We start from the raw sequence: 24,235 nt of genomic DNA on the forward strand, positions 1-24,235 counted from the left end.
TATATTTTTTCCAATTCTTATGTTTCTGATTGCTTTCTCTTACCTAAATTCATTGGCCAATATCTCCAACTGAATATTAAATAGTAGTGGAGATAATAGGAAACTGCTTTTAGTGGGAATGTTTCTTGTTTCCCATTATGTAGGTGTATGTATGTACATATACGTATATACACATTTATACACATAAACGTGTATATACATATATGTATACATTTATTATATATTAAGGTAGTATACATCAATTTCTATTTTCTTTAGTGTTTTAATTTGAAGTGGGCAATGAAATTTGTCAAAGTCTATTTCAGCATCTGTGGAAGATTTTTCTCTTTAGATCTATTAATAAATATAGTGAATTATATTAATGGATGCTAAACTTGAGCTATCTTTGTGATCCTGGAATAAAACCCAACTGGTCATGAGATATTTTCTTAATGTGAAATTGAATTGTTTGATATTTTACTTAGAATTTTTTACATTGATATTCATAAGTGATAATGATCTTTAATTTTATTGTGCTACTTTTTTAAAGTTTAGTGAACACTGTTACATATTGCTCCTTTTTAAAACAATTGGAAGTTTTCTTTCATTTTCTATGCTGTGGAAAAATTTGAACACCATTGAGACTATCTGATTTTTGAAGATTTGATAAAAATCTCCCTGTGAAACCATTTGGGTCTGGTGCTTTCCTGTGGATGAAGTTCTTTTATAATATTCTCAGTTGGGTGTAGTGGCTCACACCTGTAATCCCAGCACTTTGGAAGGCTGAGGCAGGAGGACTGCTTGAAGAGCTCGAGACCAGCCTGGGCAACATAGCAAGACTCTGTCTCTACAAAAAGTTGAAATCACGAGGCATGGTGATTTTTAACTACTTGGAAGGCTGAGATGGAAGGATGACCCGAGCCCAGGAGTTCCAAGGGTGCAGTGAGCTATGATTGCACCACTGCACTCCAGCCTTGGCAGCAGAGCAAGACCTTGTCTTAAATAAACAAACAAAATTTAAATTAAGCAAAATTAAAAATTCTGTTCCTGAGTCACATATTTCAAGTGCTCAGGAAAACCACATGTAGCTAATGGCTACTGTTGGACAATACCGATACAGAATATTTTCATTCTCACAGAAAGTTTCTTTAGATAGTGCTATTCTGGAGCTTAATTCAATTGTCTTTAACTTTGATGTTCCTTTGATGTAATCTCCTATTTCATTCTCTCTTTAGTCCCAGGTGTTTTGGGCTGGTATTTGCTGGGGTATGGCTTGGAAGACATGTGTCTCTGGATTTTTCTTCTTCTTTTCTTATCTCTCCATGGATCCTCCAAGTCTTCTTGCCTTTAGTTTTTTTTCTTACCAACCTACAGTAAATTTATTCAGCTAGATATAAATGCTAAACTAAATTAATTCTTAAAGAATCCTATAATAATATATGGCCATTATATCTTAATCAATCTACTCGATGTGACCTTTAAGACTCCTGCAAATACACTCTCCTTCTTATCCTACCTAGGTAATCTATTAGTATTGGGGCTTTACATTGAAGAAACCCTTCTCAGGCAATTACCAGATGTGATTTATCTTTTGTGACCCCAGTGGCAAAAATGGGGCAGCTGTGGCTTGTCCCTAAGAGTATAAGAAATCTTGAGTTCTCAGATTTTGTCACTTACACCTAGGAAATGATGACCGAGATGACATTTCCTTGTGTTAGATCATGACCATGCCATATACTTGGAAATAACCTAAACCAGAAAACCTTTATGCCAAGGGGAGAGAACTTTTGTTATTCATAAGTCTCTACATTAAACTTAAAAAATAGAAGCCCTTTAAGTTATCTGGAACCCAGGTCAAGGTTTGGGGAAAGGGGCAAGAACAGGGTAGTTTCTTGTAGTTTAGAGTAGGAATTGAGGCTGTAACATTGATAATGTAGATCCATAGTCAGGAAGACATTAAACCTAAACTGGAGGAGATTCAAGGCTCCTCACATCTGGTAGAATCATCTTCACACCGCCTGCTACCCACATTGGTTATACAAGTTCACTGCCCCAGAAACCATGTACTTATTACTATCATGTTTATCTTTTGTCCTAAGTGCTTGCTTCTATCATGAAAAGAAATATAACCCAGTTTTGTAACCCAATAACTCATGAGGGTCTTAGGCTCTCACATCTTAACCATATGGGTTCTTGGTATACAAAAATGAGTAACTCAATTAAATTTTTTACAATATATACATTTATAGGAGTCTGACATTTTAAATACCAGTTTTCACTATCATCCAATTTACGGATAATCTTCATTACGTTACCAAAGAAAATAATAATGTTCACTGGCCCCTTGAAAAAGCAAAGTTAAAAATTTAGCTTTATTAAAAGTAACAGTTAATTCAATCAAAATGTACAATACTAAAATTGCTGACATTTTATATGACAGATATCTACAGGAGATATGTAAGAAGACTCACATAAACGGCTGCTACACAAACATATACATTGTTATTTAGGAAGATGCAGTAACCTAAAATATAACCATCAAATCATGACCCTTCAAAAACAACAAAAAAATGCAAATCTCTGAGATTCAGGCTCAAAGGACATCTCATGGATTACTGATTCTGAATCAGATTTGATGATCTAGGTAAAATAAAAATTACTTCTTTCATTGAATCTACTAAATCTCAAACAAAAATACCAATCTGTCATCTTTTCTTTAAACCTCCAACCCTTCTTTGCTATAGTTTTCTATTTTTATCAGCTTAACATACCTGATTTTTATACAAGGTTTCCTTCAAGCTTGTAAGAGCATGAATACGAACATCTACATTTTCATGCTGAATCGCCTTCATAGATAGCTGAAGAGTTGTTTGAAGATCAGTACTCTCAGAGGTCTCCTATACAAAGAGCACAGAAAGACATCCCTTATTCACTATTTTAACAACAATTTCCAAAAGGCCTGAATTCCCTATATAATTACCACTAATTAAACTATACTCCAATAAAAACAGTTTAAAAAATAATAAAATTTCCATCACTTCCTTTGCATAGTATATGTCATTTTTAGTAATTCTCTGGGAAAAGGATTTCATTCTAAAATCTTCAGGCCTAGGGCCAGGCGCGGTGGCTCATGCCTATAATCCTGGCAATCTGGGAGGCTGAGGCGGGAGGATTGCTTCAGCTTAGGAGTTCGAGACCAGCCTGAGCAAGAGTGAGACCCCGTCACAAAAAAAAAAAAAAAAAGACTAAAATCTTCAGGCCTAGAGAAAAATTTTATTCCAACTAAATAAGAATTTACTTACCTAAAATAAATGCTTCTTGACAAAAAGTATAAGTTTCCCTTAATTTACAGAGAGCTACTTAATTTTCTTGAACCAGGTCTATGGATTATGTAGGTAATTCACTCCTTCCTTTCACTACCTAAGGTCAGGCACTTTCTGCCCTGAAGTTCTATGTAATCACCATTAATACCTTCGTAATTTCAGAGAGGTCACTAGACTTCAAGATACTGGAACTATAGATTTTTCTCCTTCTAAAGCTCAGGAATCAATTCAGATCTGACATCTCTATACTGTGGTCTGTAGTACAATAAAACTAAAATCATCCCACAGCTTTTCTTTTTCCTCTCAAGGCATTCAGCTGTGGCAGCTTCTTCTTTTGGGGACTGCAAGTAAGGACACATTGAGCTGGGTAGTAAAGGCACAAGAACTGTATTCTTTGCTCTCTGTTCTATCTAATGCTATTATATCTTTAATCTAAATGCTAAAACTTCTCACCAAAAGTCACAGCTTCATGGTAGCATTATCTACGCACCAGGAATTAGCTATCAGAATAGGACTATATTATCCCTAGATATGATTCTAAAGGCTATTTACTCAATGTATTAGAATTTGGTAACAATTTTGTATCAATGATCTCCTAAACCATAAATAAAAAATTAAATACCTTTCTATATTCCTGGAGAACTGCTTTTATCTTTTTTAATTCTGGATGATCAGGTAAAAAATATATTTCATGAAGAAAATCTTGCACAGCATCCCTAATAGTTGGAACAAAAAGAATTATTTGACAAGAATACGGATACCAAAAAAACGAAAAGCAAAAGTTGAAACTAATGCTGACTTAACTCACACTTAAAAGTCATAGCTGATTACTAATGTGGGAGTATTCTTCCTAACCATATCTAAGATGCTCAGGTAAATTAATAGTGGCAAATAACCAAACCTAAGAAAATCACCCTATGATAGTCTGTTACTTTGGTGGCCCTCAATAAACCATGCTTCTTAGTATACACATCCATATATATAGTCCCTTCCTCTTCAGTCTGAGCTGGGTATGTGACTCGTTTTAGAAAAACAGACTGTGGCAGAAGATATGCTGTGCTAGTGAGTAGGTAAATAAGTAGTACTTAAACCCTAACTTTGTAGAAGCAAAGGAACTATATGATATATAACAGTAAGTAAAATAATACAAAAAATTTAAAAATATATAGAAAGACATTCCAGGCTTAAAAGCAGCCTGAATCAAAAACACAAATGGAGAGGAGTAATGCACGTTCTGTCAATAGCAGTCAACATTAGCTATAGCCTACTGCCTGTTTTGGAAAATCATGGGAAAAGATATTAAGAAAAAAGACACGGACAGATTTTGGGAAGCCTTGAATGTCAAGCTAAGCAATTTGGAATTTATCAGTTTGGAAATGGAGAACCACAGAATGTCTCTTCATGCTGGAAAGATACAGATAAAGAGATGATTTTAAAAGACCGTTCTAGCAATAGTATGAAGAAACACGATAAAAGCTTGAAGGAAGGGTAGCTAGTTCAAAGGTTAATGCAATGAAGTAAAAAGGGTTTCAACTAAGGTAAGCTATAGAAAGTAGGTGAATATCCCTCCTAACCATTCTCATGCTATTTAACTGTCTGCCTTAGTTTAAAAGAAAGCTTCACTCTTTCAGAATAAAAATAATTTTTAATTGCTGACCTATTATTTAATGAGTTTTAAAAATAATTATAATGGAAGTAATGCCAAAAAAAGCATCAATTTAATATGTAATTATGTGCCAATTACTTTTATTGATGAACTCTGAAATTTTTAAATATGAACAGTCCCACATTACCAACAGCAATCCTAATATCTTGAGATATAAAATACAATTAAAAAGTTGCTATTTTTATTACTGATTTCAGTTACAATACCTGTTTTCAATTATGAGGTAGTGAAAGATAGCTGCAGTTTCTTTAGGCTGGATTTGTATAAGAGGTAACAAAGCTACTATTACATGACTGAGAAGGGAGCCTAGATAAGCGTGATCCAGGCAACGAACAAAGCAGTCCCAAGCTCTATGTGAAAAAACAAACAAAAATTAAGTCCCGTTATTTTTATTATTTGTAAAGCTCCATCAATTAGTTATTAGTTGAAGAAACAAAGTTATATACAAACAATAGATTACAAGGCACCTTTAAAACTGGAATAAAGATCAGCACGATATATTCAAATAAAGCGATCTCCAAATTATATCAAGTCAAAAAAGCAAGGTGATGAGATCCTGTCTCTACAAAACTTTAAAGACACATTATTCTGACTGTACATCTCTAAGAGGATACATTTTAAGTACAAAAAGAACCCTCCAAGGAGCTTAAACTGCTTTTAACGGTCTTACTGTCAGCAGTAATACTGAATTGTAATTTTTAAGTTGCATATATGTATAGATAGAAAGAAAAATTGAGTGAACATGTAATTATAAGTCATTAGGAACAAAGATTTAGAGCATAACTGAAATGTAAAACCAAAGAGTTAAGTCAAAACTATGTAAGCTTTAATTTGAATTAAAAATATAAACTCATGATTTTTTTTCTCTTTATAAAATAATACAAATTTTCTAGTAGCTCTATTCACTTAAGACTTAGAAGCAATGACAACTCAGTAGCAATGAGTAGGCCTAATGAGTGCCTAAACTGGGAATTAATCTGGGCTCAAAGGAATCAGAGTCAGGGAATGTACAAGATGAGCCTAGGACATCTTGTCCCACCACAAAACAGAGAATTTATAAAAGATTAATGGGGCCATGTCAAATGTCACAGGCACCAACTTAAAGGGATTTCTACTGGCTTAAGATAGAACTCCCGTAATATGCTGAAATAAAAAAAAAAAGTTTCAGCAATCAAAAAAAAGTGATTTTAAAGGATTAAAATTCACCAAATTTATAAAAATCCACGTGAACAAAATGATACAAAAAAAGTAGAAAAATTTTACCAGAGGTTCCTGGAGCACAAATCTATATCCTGAAAATTGATAATTAAAAGGAAATGTTTAAGTTATTTATCCTGGCTATCCTGTATGAAACACTTTTCCTACATGAACTATGTTTCAGGGTAGCCAATTTTATTTTTTATTTTTTAGAGACGTGGTCTCACTACATTGCCCAGGCTGTCCTCAAACTCCTGGGCTCAAGCAATCCTCCCACCTCAGCTTCCTGAGTAGCTGAGACTACAGGCATGTGTCACCATGCCTGGCTAGCCAGATTTTTTATAAGGAAGTTTATTTTGTTTTAAGAAGAATCCCATCTAATAAATACAAAAGGAACAATAAAGTTAGAAAATCACAATTTTATCACATTTAATGAAATAATGGAGTTAGGCAATGATCATTAATTAATGTTAAAGCCCTTAGATGAAAGATTAATGAGAACTTTATAATAGAGGGATTTGAGTTGACAAAATCTAAACCTACTGATTAGTCTTACCATAACTAAAAGTGGACAACCAGATATTATGTGGCTCATGTTACAATATAACAGAAGCACAAAGCCTCACCTATGAAGTATTTTTTCATAACAGACGGAACCTAAATCTAATCAAGTATCTGTATCTATCTACCAGTATATATGGAAAAACAGAAAGGAGACAAAAGGTAGAGGGAAAAGTTAAATCAGCTAACAGCCAAATCCTATATCCCCAAACCTTAACAACCTGAAAGAAATAAAATATGTATGAGGAGGGGATTTAAGGCGGGAGGCTGTTTGTAAGAGATACTTAGGGGGCCAAACGACCCCTTAAGTTTGAGTGTGTGTGATATAAAGACTTTGTTTAGATTGTGATTCAAGCAAACCACCATCTTTGAGAAAAGCATTTTGAGACAGTTGAAGGAAATGTGAATATGGATTGAGCTTCAGATGATAGTAGATTAGATGCTAAGTATAATAATTCATGATGGTTATTTTTTTAAATGCCCTTATCCATTAGCTATATCTGAAGTATCTACAAGTACAGTGATTCTGGGATTTTCTTTGAAATACTCCAGCTAACAATAAAAAAGGTGGAGATGAATAAATTAAATAAGGCTAGCAATGTTGATAATCACCAAGGTTGGGAAATAGGTATGTAGGGTCATTAGTAATTCTCCTATTTCCCGGTTTGTTAAAATATTTCTATAGTAAAATGTTTTTTAAAAAGTAAATACGTTCTCCTTTTCTACCTGAATTTACAGTTTGAACTCAATTTTCCTCAAACAGATAAGAACTCAAGTAAGTGTTACTGGGGAATGCAAAAAAATTAATAAACTCAGGCAGTCATTTACCTGCAACATAATTCAGGGAAATCATCCTTGAATCGAAGGCCAGTTCTCAGTGTGGTCATCATCTTCACTCTCACAGAACTGACATGTTTGGGTCCCATTAACTTCATCAAAGACATCAAACTGTTCAAGGCCTAGAAAGTTAAGTAGTGCTTTTTTACAACGTCTATAAACAAGTTGCCAGAAGCAGATGAGCCCTAAGGACAAGTGCTTTGCATCCAAGTCTCAGGGTGTCATCTATTCTGAAACAACACTAAAGGTCTAATAAATGTTGGTCAGTTCATTTGTCCAACTTATTATGTGGGAACCATGAACTTGAAAAATACAAGTTGACTTCTGATTTTTTTTTTTTCCTTGACGGTGATTTCTTATTTTGGTCCAGTGGTCCTCCAGAACAGTAAATTTTCAAATTTATTAAGGATATAATATAAACTGTTTAATTTTCTTCATATCTATCCCAAACTGCTATATAGCACATATATAAACGAAACTGAATTAAAATCACTTGAATTTGAAAAACTTGTAAAAATTTTTGAAGTAAATGGAATACCTTTCAGTGACCAACAGTTAAGTAAATTTTTATCTTAATGATACTAAATTCAAGTTGTCCTTAATTTAGTAAAACAAGTAACTAATAATATACCCAGAAAGTAAAACATAAGTGAAACACAGAACCAGACCTGTATCAACAGCTCCAGGTTCAAATGAAAGGCTAAAGAAAATTCCTGTCAACCTTAACTATGTGCCAAAACATGTGAGCTTTTTATGGTTTACAATACAAACTCTATTTTTCTTAGATTCAAGGTCATTCTCTCACTTATGATAACAATTGTGATAACAACAAGAAAGAAGCCATGTAGATAGAATAGTAATTGTTTGGAGGATTAAATTTACTACTTCACACCAAAAGAAAAAGCATTGGTTGCTGAAATTTGTAGAGATAAATATATTATGTCTTTCTTAGTTCCTTAAAACTATACAAGAGAAGGGGAATACAAACTGAAATAAAAAGCTTCCATTCACAGGTTTTACCTGTAATCTTACTGACTGTAGAGGTGGAAAGCGACAAAAAGGGAAATTTTATCAATGTCCAAAAATTTTATTCCAATCTATAGGACAAAAATTTCCAACAGTGACCAACTGTAATAGTAGTCATAATGAAACTTCATTGTGTCACATGCACTTAAACATAAACTGACAAATACTGATGTTGCCTTACTTCATAAAAACCTACCATTTCTGCTGTTCAAAACACCAGGGGCCATGACCCATATCAGACCAATTTGAAGCAATGAGATTCAATTATGCAACTTTTGTTTGAGCTATAAATGATTACTGGTGTCTTTCTTCCATTGGACTAGATGTTGTGATAACGTGAGCCTGAAGTCATTAAAGTCATTACCTAGCACATAAGTATAGAGCCAACCCAGGTGAATATGAGTTAAAAGATTGACTCTGAGAACATTTTTTAGTCCAAAATCAAGTTATGTCCAAAGCTAAGTTACCCTTACACTTTGAGTCACACTGCCAACAAGTTCCTTTGGGTTTTTCTATCACTCATAAACAAAAGAACTATAAGTGATATAATTCCCATTTTTCGTCTCCCAAAAGCGTATACAAGTTGTTCAGCAATATAGAATGTCATATGCTTACTTATTTCTCATCTTTGAATGTTTGTAGCTAGAAGCAGAAATCATATCTTCTGCATATTCTATATGAATTCCATTCTAGCACTTTGAAACTCAACTATCACTACTTACCATTTTCTTATCTTCAATGCCAACACTGGAGCTCAGTAACTGCATGTTAAAAAAGGCCAAAATGCCCAACAACTTGGGTTGTAAATAATCAGCCTAAAAATAAAAACCAATATTATATAAGTTTTATACAGATCAAATTTCTTAAAGTGACAATTTAGTTATTAAAATAACGTCATTTATATTTTACCTAACTAGATTAGAGTATTAGAAATAAACATTTGGTAAATTAAGTTTCTCCAAAAGCATATATTTTCACATCTAGTATTTAAAGAAATTAATGAAACGGATTTATAATCACCATAACAAAATGTGATTAAACAGTACAGTCCAATGAGAAAATCATGAACTTCTGAATCATGGAGTGAGCTGGGATGGCATCCTTGGGATCTGATTCATGTCAGGATCCACAGTGAAGAGGAAAAGAAGGGAAAGGAGACTAGAGGAAGACTGTCCTTATTCTATAGCATTTAGAACTAAGCTGGAAAAAAGTACTTGATTACAGAAAAGGTACCCTCCCACAAAAGCCTGACACAGGGGTCAATACCCCCTGAGGTAATAGCAGCAAAGAACTACAAGACCAAGGGCATCAACAACTGCAGGCTAGATATCACCATCCATGACACTTTGGGTATTCTGAAGTGAATACAGTTCATTCTTTCTTGAGAGGGTCCTACAGGAGAGGGCATGGGCTTTAAGTCAGCCAAACCTGGGATTGAATCCCAATTTTGACACTTCCTAGTATGTGATCTTAAATAAGTTATTTAACTCCTCTGAGTCTGTAAAATGGGAACAATGAAAGCACCTACCCCATAGACTTGTTGAAAACATTTATAGGCCAACGCCCCAGTGGAGATGCTGAGGTCAACATCAGATTTGAAATATTTAAAGTGGAAACAAAACTGTATCGGCAATGCTGACAATTAAATGTGTTATTGTGGGCGATGGTGCTGTTGGTGAAACATGTCTCCCTATATCCTACACAACAAAAAAAATTTCCATCCAAATATGTACCGACTGTTTTTGACAACTATGCAGTCATAGCTATGATTGGTGGAGAGCATATACTCTTGGTCTTTTTGACACTGCAGGACAAGAGGATTATGACAGATTAAAACCACTGAGTTATCCACAAACAGATGTATTTCTAGTCTGTTTTCCAGTGGTCTCTCCATCCTCATTTGAAAATGTGAAAGAAAAGTGGATGCCTGAGATAACCACTGTCCAAAGACTCCTTCCCCACTTGTTGAGACCCTAATTGATCTCAGAGATGAACCCTCTACTATTGACAAACTTGCCAAGAATAAACAGAAGCCCATCACTTCAGAGACTGCTGAAAAGCTGGCCTGTGACCTGAAAGCTGTTTTAAGTATGTGGAGTGTTCTGCACCCACACAGAAAGGTCTAAGAAAGTATTTCATTAAGCAATATTCGCTGTCCTGGAGTCTCCAGAACCAAAGAAGAACCGCAGGTGTGTGCTGCTATGAACATCTCTCCAGAGCCCTTTTACCATAACTGGTGTTGACATAATATGAAAAGCAATGTTTAAGTCAAACTGAAGATTAAAAATTAAAATTCATTTTTGCAATGACAAATGCCCGACACCTACTCACAGGTACTCATGTGAGACAAAGCCCATAGGTATGACCCCCGTTCCCCTTGATACTAGTTAATTTTGAACAATTGTGTATTGTCAGAAAAGTGATCAGTACTAGTTTTTGTTTTGTTGTTTAAAAAAAAGAATTTTTTTTTAAAAACAAGGCATGCTTGTGATGATTCTGTAACACATTAATTCGAACTGTTGAAGCTGCTCTCTGGTTCTACTCTGGAGAGTAATCTGGGACATCTTAGTGTTGGTTTTTTTTCCCCTCTGTTTTTGGGGAAGTGTGTATGTGGTTTGTTTTTTACTCTTCTTTTTAAAATTCATTAACCAGTAGACAGCCCTTAAGGGGAGGAGGACAGATTGGTTCCACATTCCACTTCCACAATGTGGGAAAATACATTGCCCATCTGGTGCTTTTAGGAGTATAGTAAATGCCTCATTTAATAAAATATTCCTTTTTGAAAGTGGCCCTTTTTTCCACCCTTGAGTAGATCCACTATTTGATGAAACTCATGAAAGTGTGTGGAACCTGTCTTGCCCCTCTAGTTTTCTAGGATGCACTATATATGTCAATGTGACTTTCAAGGAAATTTGTTTGCCATTTGCTGATTTTTTTGGAAGTTAATTTCTAACTTCTTTCACTGATAAATGAAGAAAAGTACTGTATCTTTGAAATATACCAAATGGATGGAGTTCATAATTTAAAAAAATTTTTTTCCCTGTCAGTCATTGTCTTATATGCTTAGCATAGATTTGCAACTCAATAGTAGATGATATGTTGTTTCTAGAATGCAGGTGATATGTAAAGGAGGTATGAGGGGTGGTGTTAGAAGACAGATGTCTATGGAATGATTCACATCCTCCCAAATTGTGCGGATGGAGGCCTGCTTCATGAAGAAGCTGGGGACTGGGGTGGGGAGAACACTTAACAACATGGGGAACAGTCAGGGGAATCCCCTTATTTCTGTTTTGCATATGAGGAACCCTAGAGCAGCCAGATAAGGCTCTCTAGTTTAATAAAAATCATGGAAACGGTCTTACGAAGAGTCTTCATAAGTGTGAATAGGGATTTTATCAGCTCATTTTGGTTGCAATTTCTAATTTCTAAAAACGGTTAGATAATCTTTTCCACCTTCCCCAAATCCTAATTCTTGTAGATTCATTAATGTCGAACCATGCTTTCTCAGGTCTCAATTCTTTGTATGTGCACTCTTTTCAGATGTATTAAATGAACAAAAACCCTTCATGAGCCAAAAAAAAAAAAAAAAATTAAATGAGATAACATGCATTAAGCATTTAGTATATAGTTAAGTGTTAAATCAATTTGTTAATATTATTACAAACTAGAAATATGACTATTCTGTAAAGAAGAATATTCTTCTCATTCAAAATCTTTATATATAGGGAAGAAAAAGAGCTGGGGATGAGTAGCAACCTAAGTATTTTCCAACTCTAGAATAAAGCTGCATTGCTTGATGTTGAAGGATCTGATTTAGGTATGTCCAGGTGGCATGCATTGCCAAGAGGAGAAAGGTAGGAGGGTGTGTACTAGCACATAGTAGAGAGGAGTTAGATGTTCTACATGTCTCTCCAGACTAAATATCAGGATAAACTTTTCTCTTGCCCAGCACAGAAAATCATCTATTTTCAAGGCTAAAATTGTATTTTGTTTTGCAAACTTCTGATTTGGATTGAGATTCAACTTTGGCATAATAATCCACAATTCACTAATTGTATGGTTCCAGCCTCTGCTTCTTAAATAAAAAGTAGATACAGACGGCACACTAACCTATGTTAACATTCTAATTTTAAAGTTCTTGCATTTAGACAAACAATTCTTTGAATTCATTCATCTACCACTTACCAAATATTCATTATGTATGCTTACAATACTGTGCTGGGTACAGGTGTACAAGATAAGCAAAGTCATTCTCTCCCATTAGTCTATCTAAAAAGATAGACTATTATCAGTGAAAGACAATAAGTAAATATGTAAACTAAGTTGTGATAGTGCTACAAGAAAATAAACATGATCATGTGATAGATAAGAAATGGGATAAGAGAGTTTAGATATTGGGTATTCAGGAAACTCTGAAACCTAAAGAATGAGAAAGATCCAGGAAGCAGCTGCCTAATTGTCACACTAATGATCTAGCTTTAACAAAAGCAAATTCATTATTTTTTAAATGCAGTGGACTTTTCAAAATTAAAATTAGGCAAACAACTTTAGCCTCATAGTTAGAGAATTTTATTTCTTTGGACTCAAGCTGAAATACAAGCCTTACATTGCCTTAAAAAAAAGAAAGAAAGAAAGAAAGATCCAGGAGATTATTCCAAGTAGAGAGACTATCTAGAGCAAAGACTCTGAAGCAGAAAACCTTGGCATGTGTAAGAAACACAAAGGAAATAGTGCTGAAACATAGGGAGAAATGAAGAAAAGAGCAGTACAATACCAGAGTAGAAAGGTAGGCAGATCATGTATGGCCTCACAGATTTTATTTTAAGAGCAATGAAAACCACAGAAGGAATTTAAGCAGGGAAATGCTATGAGTTCATAAAAGAGCACTCCAAATGCTCTGTACATAATTGACTGCAGAGTGAGGAGAATGAAAAGAAAGAACAGTTAGGATGTTTTCAGACTTGTCCCAGAGAAAGATAAAATGGTTGTTTGTATGAGGGTGGCAGCATCAGAGACAGAAAGATGTATTTTGGACATAGACTTGATAAGACTTGCCCATAGTATGACTATAAAGGGTGAAGGAAATTGAGGGCACATGAGTGCTTCCCAGGTTTTGATTCAAGCAAGTGGGCAGACAGTGGTACTATTTCCTGAAATAGGGAAGACGAGTGGAAAAACAAGTTAGGGAAAGAAAATAAAAATTTCTGATGAACATGTTATGTTTAGATTTGCTTGAAATGTTTATAAGACAGGTAAGTAGAGATGACAAAAAGGAAATTGAGGCCAGGTATGGTGGCTCATGCCTGTAATCCCAACACTGGGAGACAGAGGTGGGAGGATCACTTGAGGCCAGGAGTTGGAGACCAGCCTGAGAAACATAGCAAGACCCTGTCTCCACAGAAAAACAGAAAATCTAGCCAGGCATGGTGGTACATACCTATAGTCCCAGCTACTCTGGAGGCTGAGGTATAAGGATCACTTGAGCCCAGGAGTTTGAGCTGCAGTGAGCTATGATAGCACCACCTCATTCTAGCCTGGGCAACAGAGCAAGACCCTGTCTCAAAAAAAAGAAAAAGGAAGTTGAATAGTCTCTGCCTTCCTCTCACCCTCAGATCCATTCTCCACCCTCTTCTGCCTTGCTCTGTGCCTGGGAGGCTGTTTGGACTACATCACTTAGGATCCTGTGCCTTCTGACTTCACTGAATTCAGTCAGCAGGAAGCACCAACAGAACAGAGGGTAAGAAGAGAGAGTATGGTATTTATATTTTCTGCTCCCTCTATGTTTTGAGGTAGTTTTGGTAGTAGCTGCATCACTCTATAAGGAAAGGACTCTTCTCACAGTTCTAGCTTCAATCAGGTTATAGTAAAATTATTTCTTCCTCTTTCCCAGAACTAAGGGGAGCATTAAGTTTTTTGCTGTTCATACTTCCTGGGTTCCTTAACCTTGCCCATGACATTGCAAATAGCCCCTTTGTTAAATTATTTTCACTCAGGCCGGGCGTGGTGGCTCACGCCTGTAATCCTAGCACTCTGGGAGGCCGAGGCGGGTGGATTGCTCAAGGTCAGGAGTTCGAGACCAGCCTGAGCAAGAGCGAGACCCCGTCTCTACTAAAAATAGAAAGAAATTATTTGGACAACTAAAAAAAATCTATATAGAAAAAAACAGCCAGGCATGGTGGCGCATGTATGTAGTCCCAGCTACTTGGGAGGCTGAGGCAGTAGGATCGCTTGAGGCCAGCAGCTGGAGGTTGCTGTGAGTTAGGCTGACACCACGGCACTCTACTCCAGGCAACAGAGTGAAACTCTGTCTCAAAAAAAAAAAAAAAAAAAATTATTTTCACTTAAATATTTTTTGTGTGCCATCTCTTTCTTCCCAGGACCTAACCTATATAAACTCACAAGTCCAAACTCAGAGGAGGTCTGGACTAAAGTTTCAACTATAAAATCATGATAAAGAAAACGACCAAATGAGGTAATTTAAAGAGAGAATGAAGATAGGCGGGGAAAGAGCCAATTATATGGTCCTGAATCATTCTAATATTTAGAGGATAAAGTAAATAATATCCTCTAGAAATTATTATCATCCTTTACTGGAAAGAGCCAGTAAACAAGACTGAGTGGGAAAAAAAAAAAAATCAAGACAATGTGGCATCACAGACACCACATAGGAAGGGATGGTCAAGTATGCCGAATGCCACTGAAAGGCTGAATAAGATAGGGATAGAGAAGTGACCATGATATTTAATAGCAGGAAGACTCCTGGTGACCCTGACAAGAAGAATTTTATAAAATAGTAAGAACAGAACCAGACTAGAATGGATTCATTTAATGCGAAATGAGAAAGCAGAGATAGAAACCTCTCTCGAGATATTTTGCTGATAGTCCTTTAAGTCTCTTAAACGAATGAGGGCAATCAAAAGGAAAAAATATCCCAGATACTCAGAAGGCTGAAGCAGGAGGATATCTTGAGCCCAGAAGTTACAGACCAACCTGGGCATTACAGTAAGAGACTCTGTCTCAAAATAAAAAATTTTTAAAAATTAAAAAAAAAAAAAAAGAAAGAAAGAAAAAAGATTATAAGTCTCAGGATTTATATATTTTTTCAGATAAAGACAGAAAATAGTAAAGTAATTTCAGATACAAATTTAAGGTAGAGAAAGATAACAAGGGATAACATATCTTTGAACTTCCCTTCAATCCAACAATGGATTAAACTATAGTTAGAAGTGATTAGTTTGCTGTGCCAAGGAAGGGGTACTTCGGGGGTGGGAAGAGTAAGGGGAGAGCTACAAAAATGTTCTAATATATGTAGAGTTTAAAAGCAGTGGAGAAAAATAACCTTCAACATTTTTACTCAGTGAAAAAATAAAATCTTCCAAAATCATTTAAAAATCTACATTTTTCAATGCTAATATACGTTGTTAATGCCTTACTGTGACCATGCAATTTAAATCAACCTTTCTGAAAATAATAATACCAACTTAAAATTTAACAAATCTCTACCAGGCGGAAAATGAAAAAAAAAATCAGTTTCTGCAATTTCATAATTAAGCTACAAAAAAGAAAACAAACAAAAAATCCATTGAACATATTCCTTACCATCAGTTCAGGTGATGTGATATCTCTTGGGCCCTGATATGGATCATCACTAGATGCAAATGAGGCAAGTATTGACAAACCATTGAAAACCTGTTGATAGTGTTCTCCAATACGTAGCAATAATTCATTATGCAATCCTTGGAAATCCTGTCTCAGTAGGCTCCCCAGTTCGATTTCTGTTTCATTCTAACTCAAAGACATATTTAAAAAAAAGTTAAAAAATGTTTTTTTCCTTCATAGTAACATCCTAGAAATAAGTATATTGATTTTAACATGCTATTAGTAAATCAGGAGCTCTAGACCAGATGATAGGATTTACTAACAGTGTTAAGAAAAGGCAGTGGAAAAGTATTCTAATCTTATCCTCTCCTGATAGGTCTCCCATGGGTTTCAGGTAATGAAGTGATATGACTTTATTTTGAAATAAAATTTAAAAAAGAAAGTCCTAGTTTTCTCTAACGTCTTACAATATCATCAACTCAATATTTATAGACACATAACCCCTGGGAGGAAATATAGTATAGTGGCTTAGAGTGGTCATTCTGGTCAGATTGCTTTAGTTATATTCTAGCTGTCACTTACTAGTAGCACTGTGACTTGGACAAGTTACCTAATCTAGCCTCCCTCTGCCTAGATTCCTCATCTGCAAAATAAAAAAATAATAGTATCTTTATCTCATCAGATAACTGTGAGGATTAATGGAAATGATCAATATAAATTATTTAGCACAGTTTCTGACATGTAGTAAGTACTTCATAAATACTATCATTCTACCTTCACAGTATACAGATTTACTTTCTCAAGATGAATAAATACATTCAATATTCAATAACTCATGTGGAAAGAGATCTGCTGTTGGTATATTATGAAAAAAGAGAAATAAATTAACATCAGAGAAAGTAGTAAAGTTATATGTATGTTTCTGGTAGGTTTTCCTGTTCCCATGTAATGTCACATTCCTCAAAGATATTGTTAATATGACACCAAAAAAGAAGCACAAACTATAATTTTAAATTTGAAAACTAGCAAGAAATTGGGCCAAACTGTAATCAGAGTACCAAGTAACTAAACACAGATGTTATACCACAGTTGGAGGTGGTTGCCTTTTCCTACAGATAAAATAACCTATATATCTTGAGTCAACTTTTAGCTCTAATCAAATGAAAAATACTAATGAAATCAGCTGAGAACCTCATCCATGAAAGGATGACCACCATATCCCATTACAGTGAAATAATCAAAGAAAATAACAAAAGAAGAATTCTAGTTAATATGCTCCCAGGACAAAGATTATTTGGCATAACATTTAAACTTATATTCTTTGGGATAGGCTGTAAATTATTTGCCCTCCTTCCTATAAGAATGTTACAACAGCTTTACCATTAATATAATACTAATTTATACAAAAGAGTAAAACATATACAAATATTACAACTATTACAAATTACCTTCAGATAATGAAGGGCACGTTCTAATTCATCTTTAGAACAGGAACAGACCAAATGGGAAAAAATATATTTGAAGTTATTTATTAAAATCTCTCTACGATTGACATTTAATTGTTTTCCTAAAGTTCGAATGAGAGCAGAAGCTGCAGGGCTTGCTTTGGCAGCCAGATCAGGTAGTAGCACTTGTAATGTCCTCTGAAAAAGAACGCCACAATTACCAAAAAGTACATTTGTCTGGGTGATAAAATACCACATAAGCTATGTGCAAAATATTTTTAAATGCCATATAAATTTGGAGTCCACACGACTTATATTTGAATTCATATTTACCATTTATTCACCAACAGATATTTACTGAGCATCTACTACGATTCAGGCACTGCAGACATAGCAGTGAACAAAATAGGCAAGATGCCTGGTGGCACAGAGTTTATATTGTAAAAAGGTGTTGAAACAGACAGTAAATAAGCAAATATAAAAGTAAAGAAGATAATTTCTCAGGAGGGTTAAAGTATATTCATGCTGTAAGGTAGAAGTCCGAGATCTGATATATTTGAATTTGTATTTAAAGAATAAGCAAGAGTAACCATAAATGGAATTTTAAAAAATTTTTTAAAGAATTGATACTGTAACGTTAAAAAAAAACCTTTAACACATCCACCACCCCAACACTGCAACAAATCTATTTTCATCTTAGTCCATTTCCTTTAAGATGTTGTTCATAAGATATATACAAAATGCAGAGATAAAATAATTTCATTTATTGATTCTACATATATCTAATGAATACTTAACATGTCAGTCACTATCCTAAGCACTGCAGATGTGACAGTGAACAACACCAAGGCTCTGCCCTCAGAGATGCTTATACTTTACTTTTATTATGCCTTTCAACTTAATATTAACACTATAAGACTGCTGTATAAAATAATATAAGGTAGTTTCTACAAAGTTGTCATAATTATTATGTTAATAGGTCACATAATATCCTATAATGTACTTTGCAGTATGGAGTGGTTTAGGAAGCCTTTGAAAAGTCATTTAGTTTTGCCTCAGGGTTTCATTTTTGTTTTATTTTGCTACTTACATAATGTTGAAAGAAACATCTGTACTTTACGGTTCCCAGAGTGGAATTACTGAGTGAAAAGGCATGAATATTTTTGTGGTCCTTCCCATATACTGTCATATTTCCTTCTAGTATTGACCAATTTATAAGCAATTAAAGCTTGTTAAAAGATAGTAATACTGTAGGTAAAAATTCTACATGAATTACCATTATAATTTATAAATTAAGAGTAATGATAAACTTTGCCTTTGGAGAAGTAGGAAGATAATCTACTCCATCATCTTTTAAATCTCAGCCCCAAAGGCTTTCCAAAGGCTTCCTAAACCACTCCATACTACAAAGTATGTCATTTGAATTCACAACAGATCATCTTCTGTACCACTAGAGTTTTCTATTTTATTACTCCACCTCCTTAGGGGTAGAAACGATCATATTAGACTTTGAATTACCGATGGAACCAATCACAGCACTAACGACATAAGGGCTCAAATAGTTCACTGAACTGATTAGCATTATTCAGTTAGCATTAACTTTTCAGAACAGCTAACCATACAGAACAATGACTCACATAAGAATAATCTCACATCAAAGTCAAAATCTAGAATGGAATGAACAAAATATTGAATTGCAAACCTCAATTAAGTGAACCATATATTGCAACTTACGGTAAGAAAACGATTAAGATCAGGAAAGTCAAAAACGTTGGCAATTTCAGACAAGGTATTTAAAGCCATTTCTCTCTGGTGTGCTACATCTTGTTTTCTCATCTCAGCATTCTGGCATGGAGTACTAGGAAGTGCTGTCATCTGACTGGAGTGGAGGGATTCTACCAAAAACTAGAGCAAAAACAATTTTATTCTTAGTTTTCACACAAGGAAGAAATTTTAACTAATACTTTTTAAGGTAACATAAAGGACAGTATCAAACAATGATCTACATTACCTGAATTGGCTCATTTAATTTTTATAACAACCTTAATGAGGTAGATTACATCATAATCTCCCTTTTACAGATGAAGTAACCAGGCTTAGTTATGAAACCTGGAATATCATGCTAAGGATTTTACCGTACAGGGTAAAGCCAGTATTTTAACACAGCCTACTGCACAGCCAAGGAAACTATGACAAGAGCAGACAATCTACAGAATGGGAGAAAATATTCGCATACTATACATCCGATAAAGGGCTGATAACTAGAATCTATATAGAACTCAGGAAAATCACCAAGAAAAAAATCAAACAACCCCATTAAAAAGTGGGCAAAGGACATGAACAGAAACTTTTCAAAAGAAGACAGACTAATGGCCAATGAACATATGAAAAGGTGCTCAACATCTCTAATCATCAGGAAATGCAAATCAAAACCACAATGAGATATCACTTAACTCCAGTGAGAATGGTTTTATCAAAAAGTCCCAAAACAACATATGTTGATGTGAATGTGGAGAGACAGGAACACTTATACACTGCTGGTGGGACTGCAAACTAGTACAACCTCTGTGGAAAGTAATATGGAGACACCTTAAAGAGATACAAGTAGAATTACCATTTGATCCAGCAATCCCATTACTGGGCGTCTACCCAAAGGAAAAAAAGACATTCCATAAAAAAGACATCTGGGCTGGGCGCGGTGGCTCACGTCTGTAATCCTAGCACTCTGGGAGGCCGGGGCGGGTGGATCGCTCAAGGTCAGGAGCTCGAGACCAGCCTGAGCAAGAGTGAGACCCCGTCTCTACTAAAAATAGAAAGAAATTATTTGGACAACTAAAAATCTATATAGAAAAAATTAGCCGGGCATGGTGGCGCATGCCTGTAGTCCCAACTACTCGGGAGGCTGAGGCAGGAGGATCACTTGAGCCCAGGAGTTTGAGGTTGCTGTGAGCTAGGCTGACGCCATGGCACTCTACTCTGGGCAACACAGTGAGACTGTCTCAAAAAAAAAAAAAAGACATCTGCACTCGAATGTTTATAGCAGCACAATTTACAATTGCAAAGATGTGGAAACAATCCAAGTGCCTACCAATGCATGAGTGGATTAATAAAATGTGGTATATGTATACCATGGAGTTCTACTCAGCCACAAAAAATGATGGTGATCTAGCATCTCTTGTATCCTAGATGGAACTGAAGCCCATTCTACTAAGTGAAGTATCCCAAGAATGGAAAAACAAGCACCACATGTACTCACCATCAAATTGGTATTAACCAATCAACATTTATGTGCACATATAGTAGTAACATTCATAGGGTGTCAGGCAGGTGCGGGGGAGGAGGGGATGGGTATATGCAAACCTAATGGGTGCGATGCGCACCGTCTGTGCATGCTTTAAGCTCTGACTGGGGTGGGGCAAAGGCAATATATGTAACCTAAACATTTGTACCCCCATAATATGCTGAAATAAAAAATAAAATAAAATAAAAAAACAAACACAGCCTAACTTTTCAGCCATTAATTGAATATATAATATTTAAAACAAAGTGCCATACAGATAATATCAAGGCATAAAAGAGTTTATCACTAATAAGGCTAAAAAACAAAGACATCTCCCTAAAAATTAATAACAGAATATAATAAATACATTATTTTGAAATGGTTTCTCCTCTCTTCCATTTATAATTTTTGTCTTCAGACCAATATCCTAAAGTACAAAACTGGCAAAATTCCAGTTCTCTTAAATAAATACATCATTTAAAAAAATAATCTTTTAAAGCAAGCAAAATAAAACATGTACAAATGTACTTTTTTTTTTTTTAAACTACTGTGAAGTATTGCTATTGTCTATAGTCAAGACAAATGCTAACTCTTACCTGACAGATGGGTTTCTTATACTGGCTGAAGAAGTTTTGCAATTTAACACTTTTAGCTGCAACCAGAGCTCTAATTTCTGTGTATGCTGCTCCAGAGACAGATGCTGACTTGGATAACAAACAGTGCAATAAGTGCAAGAGTGCAAAAGGTACCAAATCTCCTCTTGCTGCCCTGAAATTAAAAACACACACACACACACACACACACACGTATAATCAATGTCTTAGAAACAAATGGAAATCCATAAATATATGCATGTAGAATCACTTTTTTTTCTATATTATCATATATCTCATATCACCATTTCTAACACCAGGCAAATAAAAATGGAGAATAGCCAAAATAAATAAGGAAGAATACAAAAGCTACCCAAGCATACCTTCCAATATCCCCTGTTGTAAGAATCAATGTATCCTTCAACTCAGTATTTCTTGATATTTGGGCATGTGTATATGCTTCCTTCATTCTTAAGACAAAAAGCTAGAACAATAAAATTAACTGGTTAAGAAATTTTTAGAGCTAGGTTTATGAAACTCTAAATGTTAAAAATAAAAATTATCAACCTCTTTTATAAATCCATCTTCAGAGTCCAAGGATTCCAATAAATGCTTGATATTTCCACTAAAAGCCACTCTAACGTCCTTGTCTGGATCTTCCATTAAATTTAATAAAGTTCCAAGAACTGCTTTTACATCTGTTTCATCTTCTCTAAAATCAAGATGCTTACAAAGATGAGGTAGATTATCTATAAAAGCTAAAAGAGTATCTAATTTAATACATTAAACATCTAAGTTGTACTATAAAAATATCCTTAATAAATAATATGCCACAAAGAATCCTGAGTTGCCTTAAATTGTCAATATTTAACATTTAAGTATGTATAGTACACAAAATTTTAGGGACTAACAATGGATAGTTCTAAATTTAAATTTACTTTATGCTTAATAAGTCATAAATGATATAAATCTAAAATAAATTCCAGAATTTTTTAAGTTATAAAGTAATTAGTCCCTTTTAGATTCTGTAGACCATTATGTTACCAAGATAGACTTAAAAGCACATTTCACTAACCCAAAGAACCCTGAACTAAGATTTTAGCCTTATTATTAACCTTATAAGATTTAGGGAGTCCTAGAAACCATTTATCATCTAATGCTTTGAAAACTTGACAAGTTTCAACTTACTACCTAAACAAATGGATCTTCCAAGTATTTGTGTAAATCTCATGCTCCCAACAAACTCATACTCCATTACCACTGGAAAGTGGTCAAGTAGATACAATGTGTAATCCACACTTGGGCAAGGTAATCTAACTATCTGAAGTTCTGAAGGTCCAAGGTGAGGAAAGGGGATGCATTAAGAAGGTCTCTGGTATCACTGACGAAGACACAGAATACTGAACTTAACAATTTTGAACCAGCCATCAAGGTATGCCTATTAGGCTGTCAAATCACAAGAGTATTTTAAAAATCCCAAAATCACTTCTCTTACTGGCTCTGTGATGCAATCTAATACCATTCAACCCATTTATATGTAATCATTACTGAGCATTGAATCTATCAAACATGTAACTTTCTGTGATTTTTTAAGGCTTCAGGCTAATTCTATCACCGATTTGAAAAACAGAACTTAAATAGGTTTTCAAATATTAAATTAAGCATAATCACTTACCAAGTTTTACTGGACTAGGTGTTTTTTTTTTCAGTAGGAAAAGGAATGGCTTGCAAATAGAAGCTTTTAATCGACAAGATGAACACTCATGTTGAGAAGTGGCTTTTAAATTCTTACAGAAGAGGTCTACACGTCCATGTACAGAGAAAGGTTCCATTAAAGAACTTGTCAAATAAAACATGCCATGAAGACTACAGACAAGCTGACCAAGTATAGAGGCAAATTCTTTCTTGACAATGTCAGAATCATCTTTGACTTTATCTCTGGGAGAAAAAAAAAGAAAAAATACTAAACCTTCTTGCTTAATTTTGTGGTCTAAATAGTCTTGTTTAATTTGGGAATAAAGTACTGGTAAAACAAAATCTAGAAGGAAAAAATTTTAAATTCTAAAACTAAAAGCAACATTTGTTTTACATATTCAGCAATGAACATAATTTTGCATGTATAGCCAGAGAATTATGATCTTTCAAAGTGATATATTCAAATTAAAAATCTTAATACATACATCAGGATCTTGGGAACTCTGTTACAAGAATTCTGCTGCTGCAATAAGATAAAAAATCCATTAACACAACTAGCCCGGATTACTTCATGGGAGCTCTGCAGGGCCCAGTTGTACACTGCTGTTCTCCATTCAAGGAACATTCTTCTTGGAAGCAGAGTTAGAAGAAATACACATTGTGACTGTGCCTGTGGTGCTGAAAAAATTAAGTCTATTAAACAACATTTCTGATAGTGTTAATTTTATATACATATATATGTTATAAAGTCAAATCACATTTAAAATATATCTAATATCTAATTTAATTAAAAGCTCCTTTTTCGGAAAATAAAGAAAGTATACTGAAAAAGGTCTATATATAACCTTACTAAATAATCAGGGAAATGCAAATTGAAAATCGCTCCCATCAAATAGCAAAAAAAGAAGAAGAAGAAGAAGAAGGTTAATTCCATGATATTTTTTCTTTTTTCTAGATGGCAAAAATTTTAAAGTCTGCCAAGTGAGGATGCGGATCAATAGGAACTCTCATATTCTGCTAACAGGAGTGTAAGT

The 24,235-nt window shown here is 34.6% G+C and overlaps 1 protein-coding gene and 1 pseudogene across 1 annotated transcript in view; one reads left to right on the plus strand and one right to left on the minus strand.

Moving 5' to 3' along the window:
- The window catches only part of ATR (ATR serine/threonine kinase), a 113,334-nt gene that overhangs the window by 66,794 nt on the left and 22,305 nt on the right, over positions 1–24,235 (minus strand). Inside the window, exons 9-21 of the mRNA XM_012647440.1 lie at positions 23,687–23,879; positions 23,182–23,444; positions 22,074–22,264; positions 21,890–21,990; positions 21,510–21,681; positions 19,368–19,538; positions 17,637–17,831; positions 16,189–16,374; positions 9,312–9,404; positions 7,555–7,685; positions 5,175–5,318; positions 3,925–4,018; positions 2,751–2,876 (exon numbers count right to left, since the gene is read on the minus strand). Of these exons, the coding sequence (XP_012502894.1) occupies positions 2,751–2,876; positions 3,925–4,018; positions 5,175–5,318; positions 7,555–7,685; positions 9,312–9,404; positions 16,189–16,374; positions 17,637–17,831; positions 19,368–19,538; positions 21,510–21,681; positions 21,890–21,990; positions 22,074–22,264; positions 23,182–23,444; positions 23,687–23,879 (2,060 nt within the window). The remainder of the gene's footprint in view (positions 1–2,750; positions 2,877–3,924; positions 4,019–5,174; positions 5,319–7,554; positions 7,686–9,311; positions 9,405–16,188; positions 16,375–17,636; positions 17,832–19,367; positions 19,539–21,509; positions 21,682–21,889; positions 21,991–22,073; positions 22,265–23,181; positions 23,445–23,686; positions 23,880–24,235) is intronic.
- LOC105812888 lies at positions 10,222–10,794 on the plus strand (annotated as a pseudogene).

This window comes from Propithecus coquereli, unplaced genomic scaffold (assembly GCF_000956105.1).
Source record: "Propithecus coquereli isolate 6110/MARCELLA unplaced genomic scaffold, Pcoq_1.0 Scaffold268, whole genome shotgun sequence".
In the NCBI taxonomy this organism is placed as follows: Eukaryota; Metazoa; Chordata; class Mammalia; order Primates; family Indriidae; genus Propithecus; species Propithecus coquereli.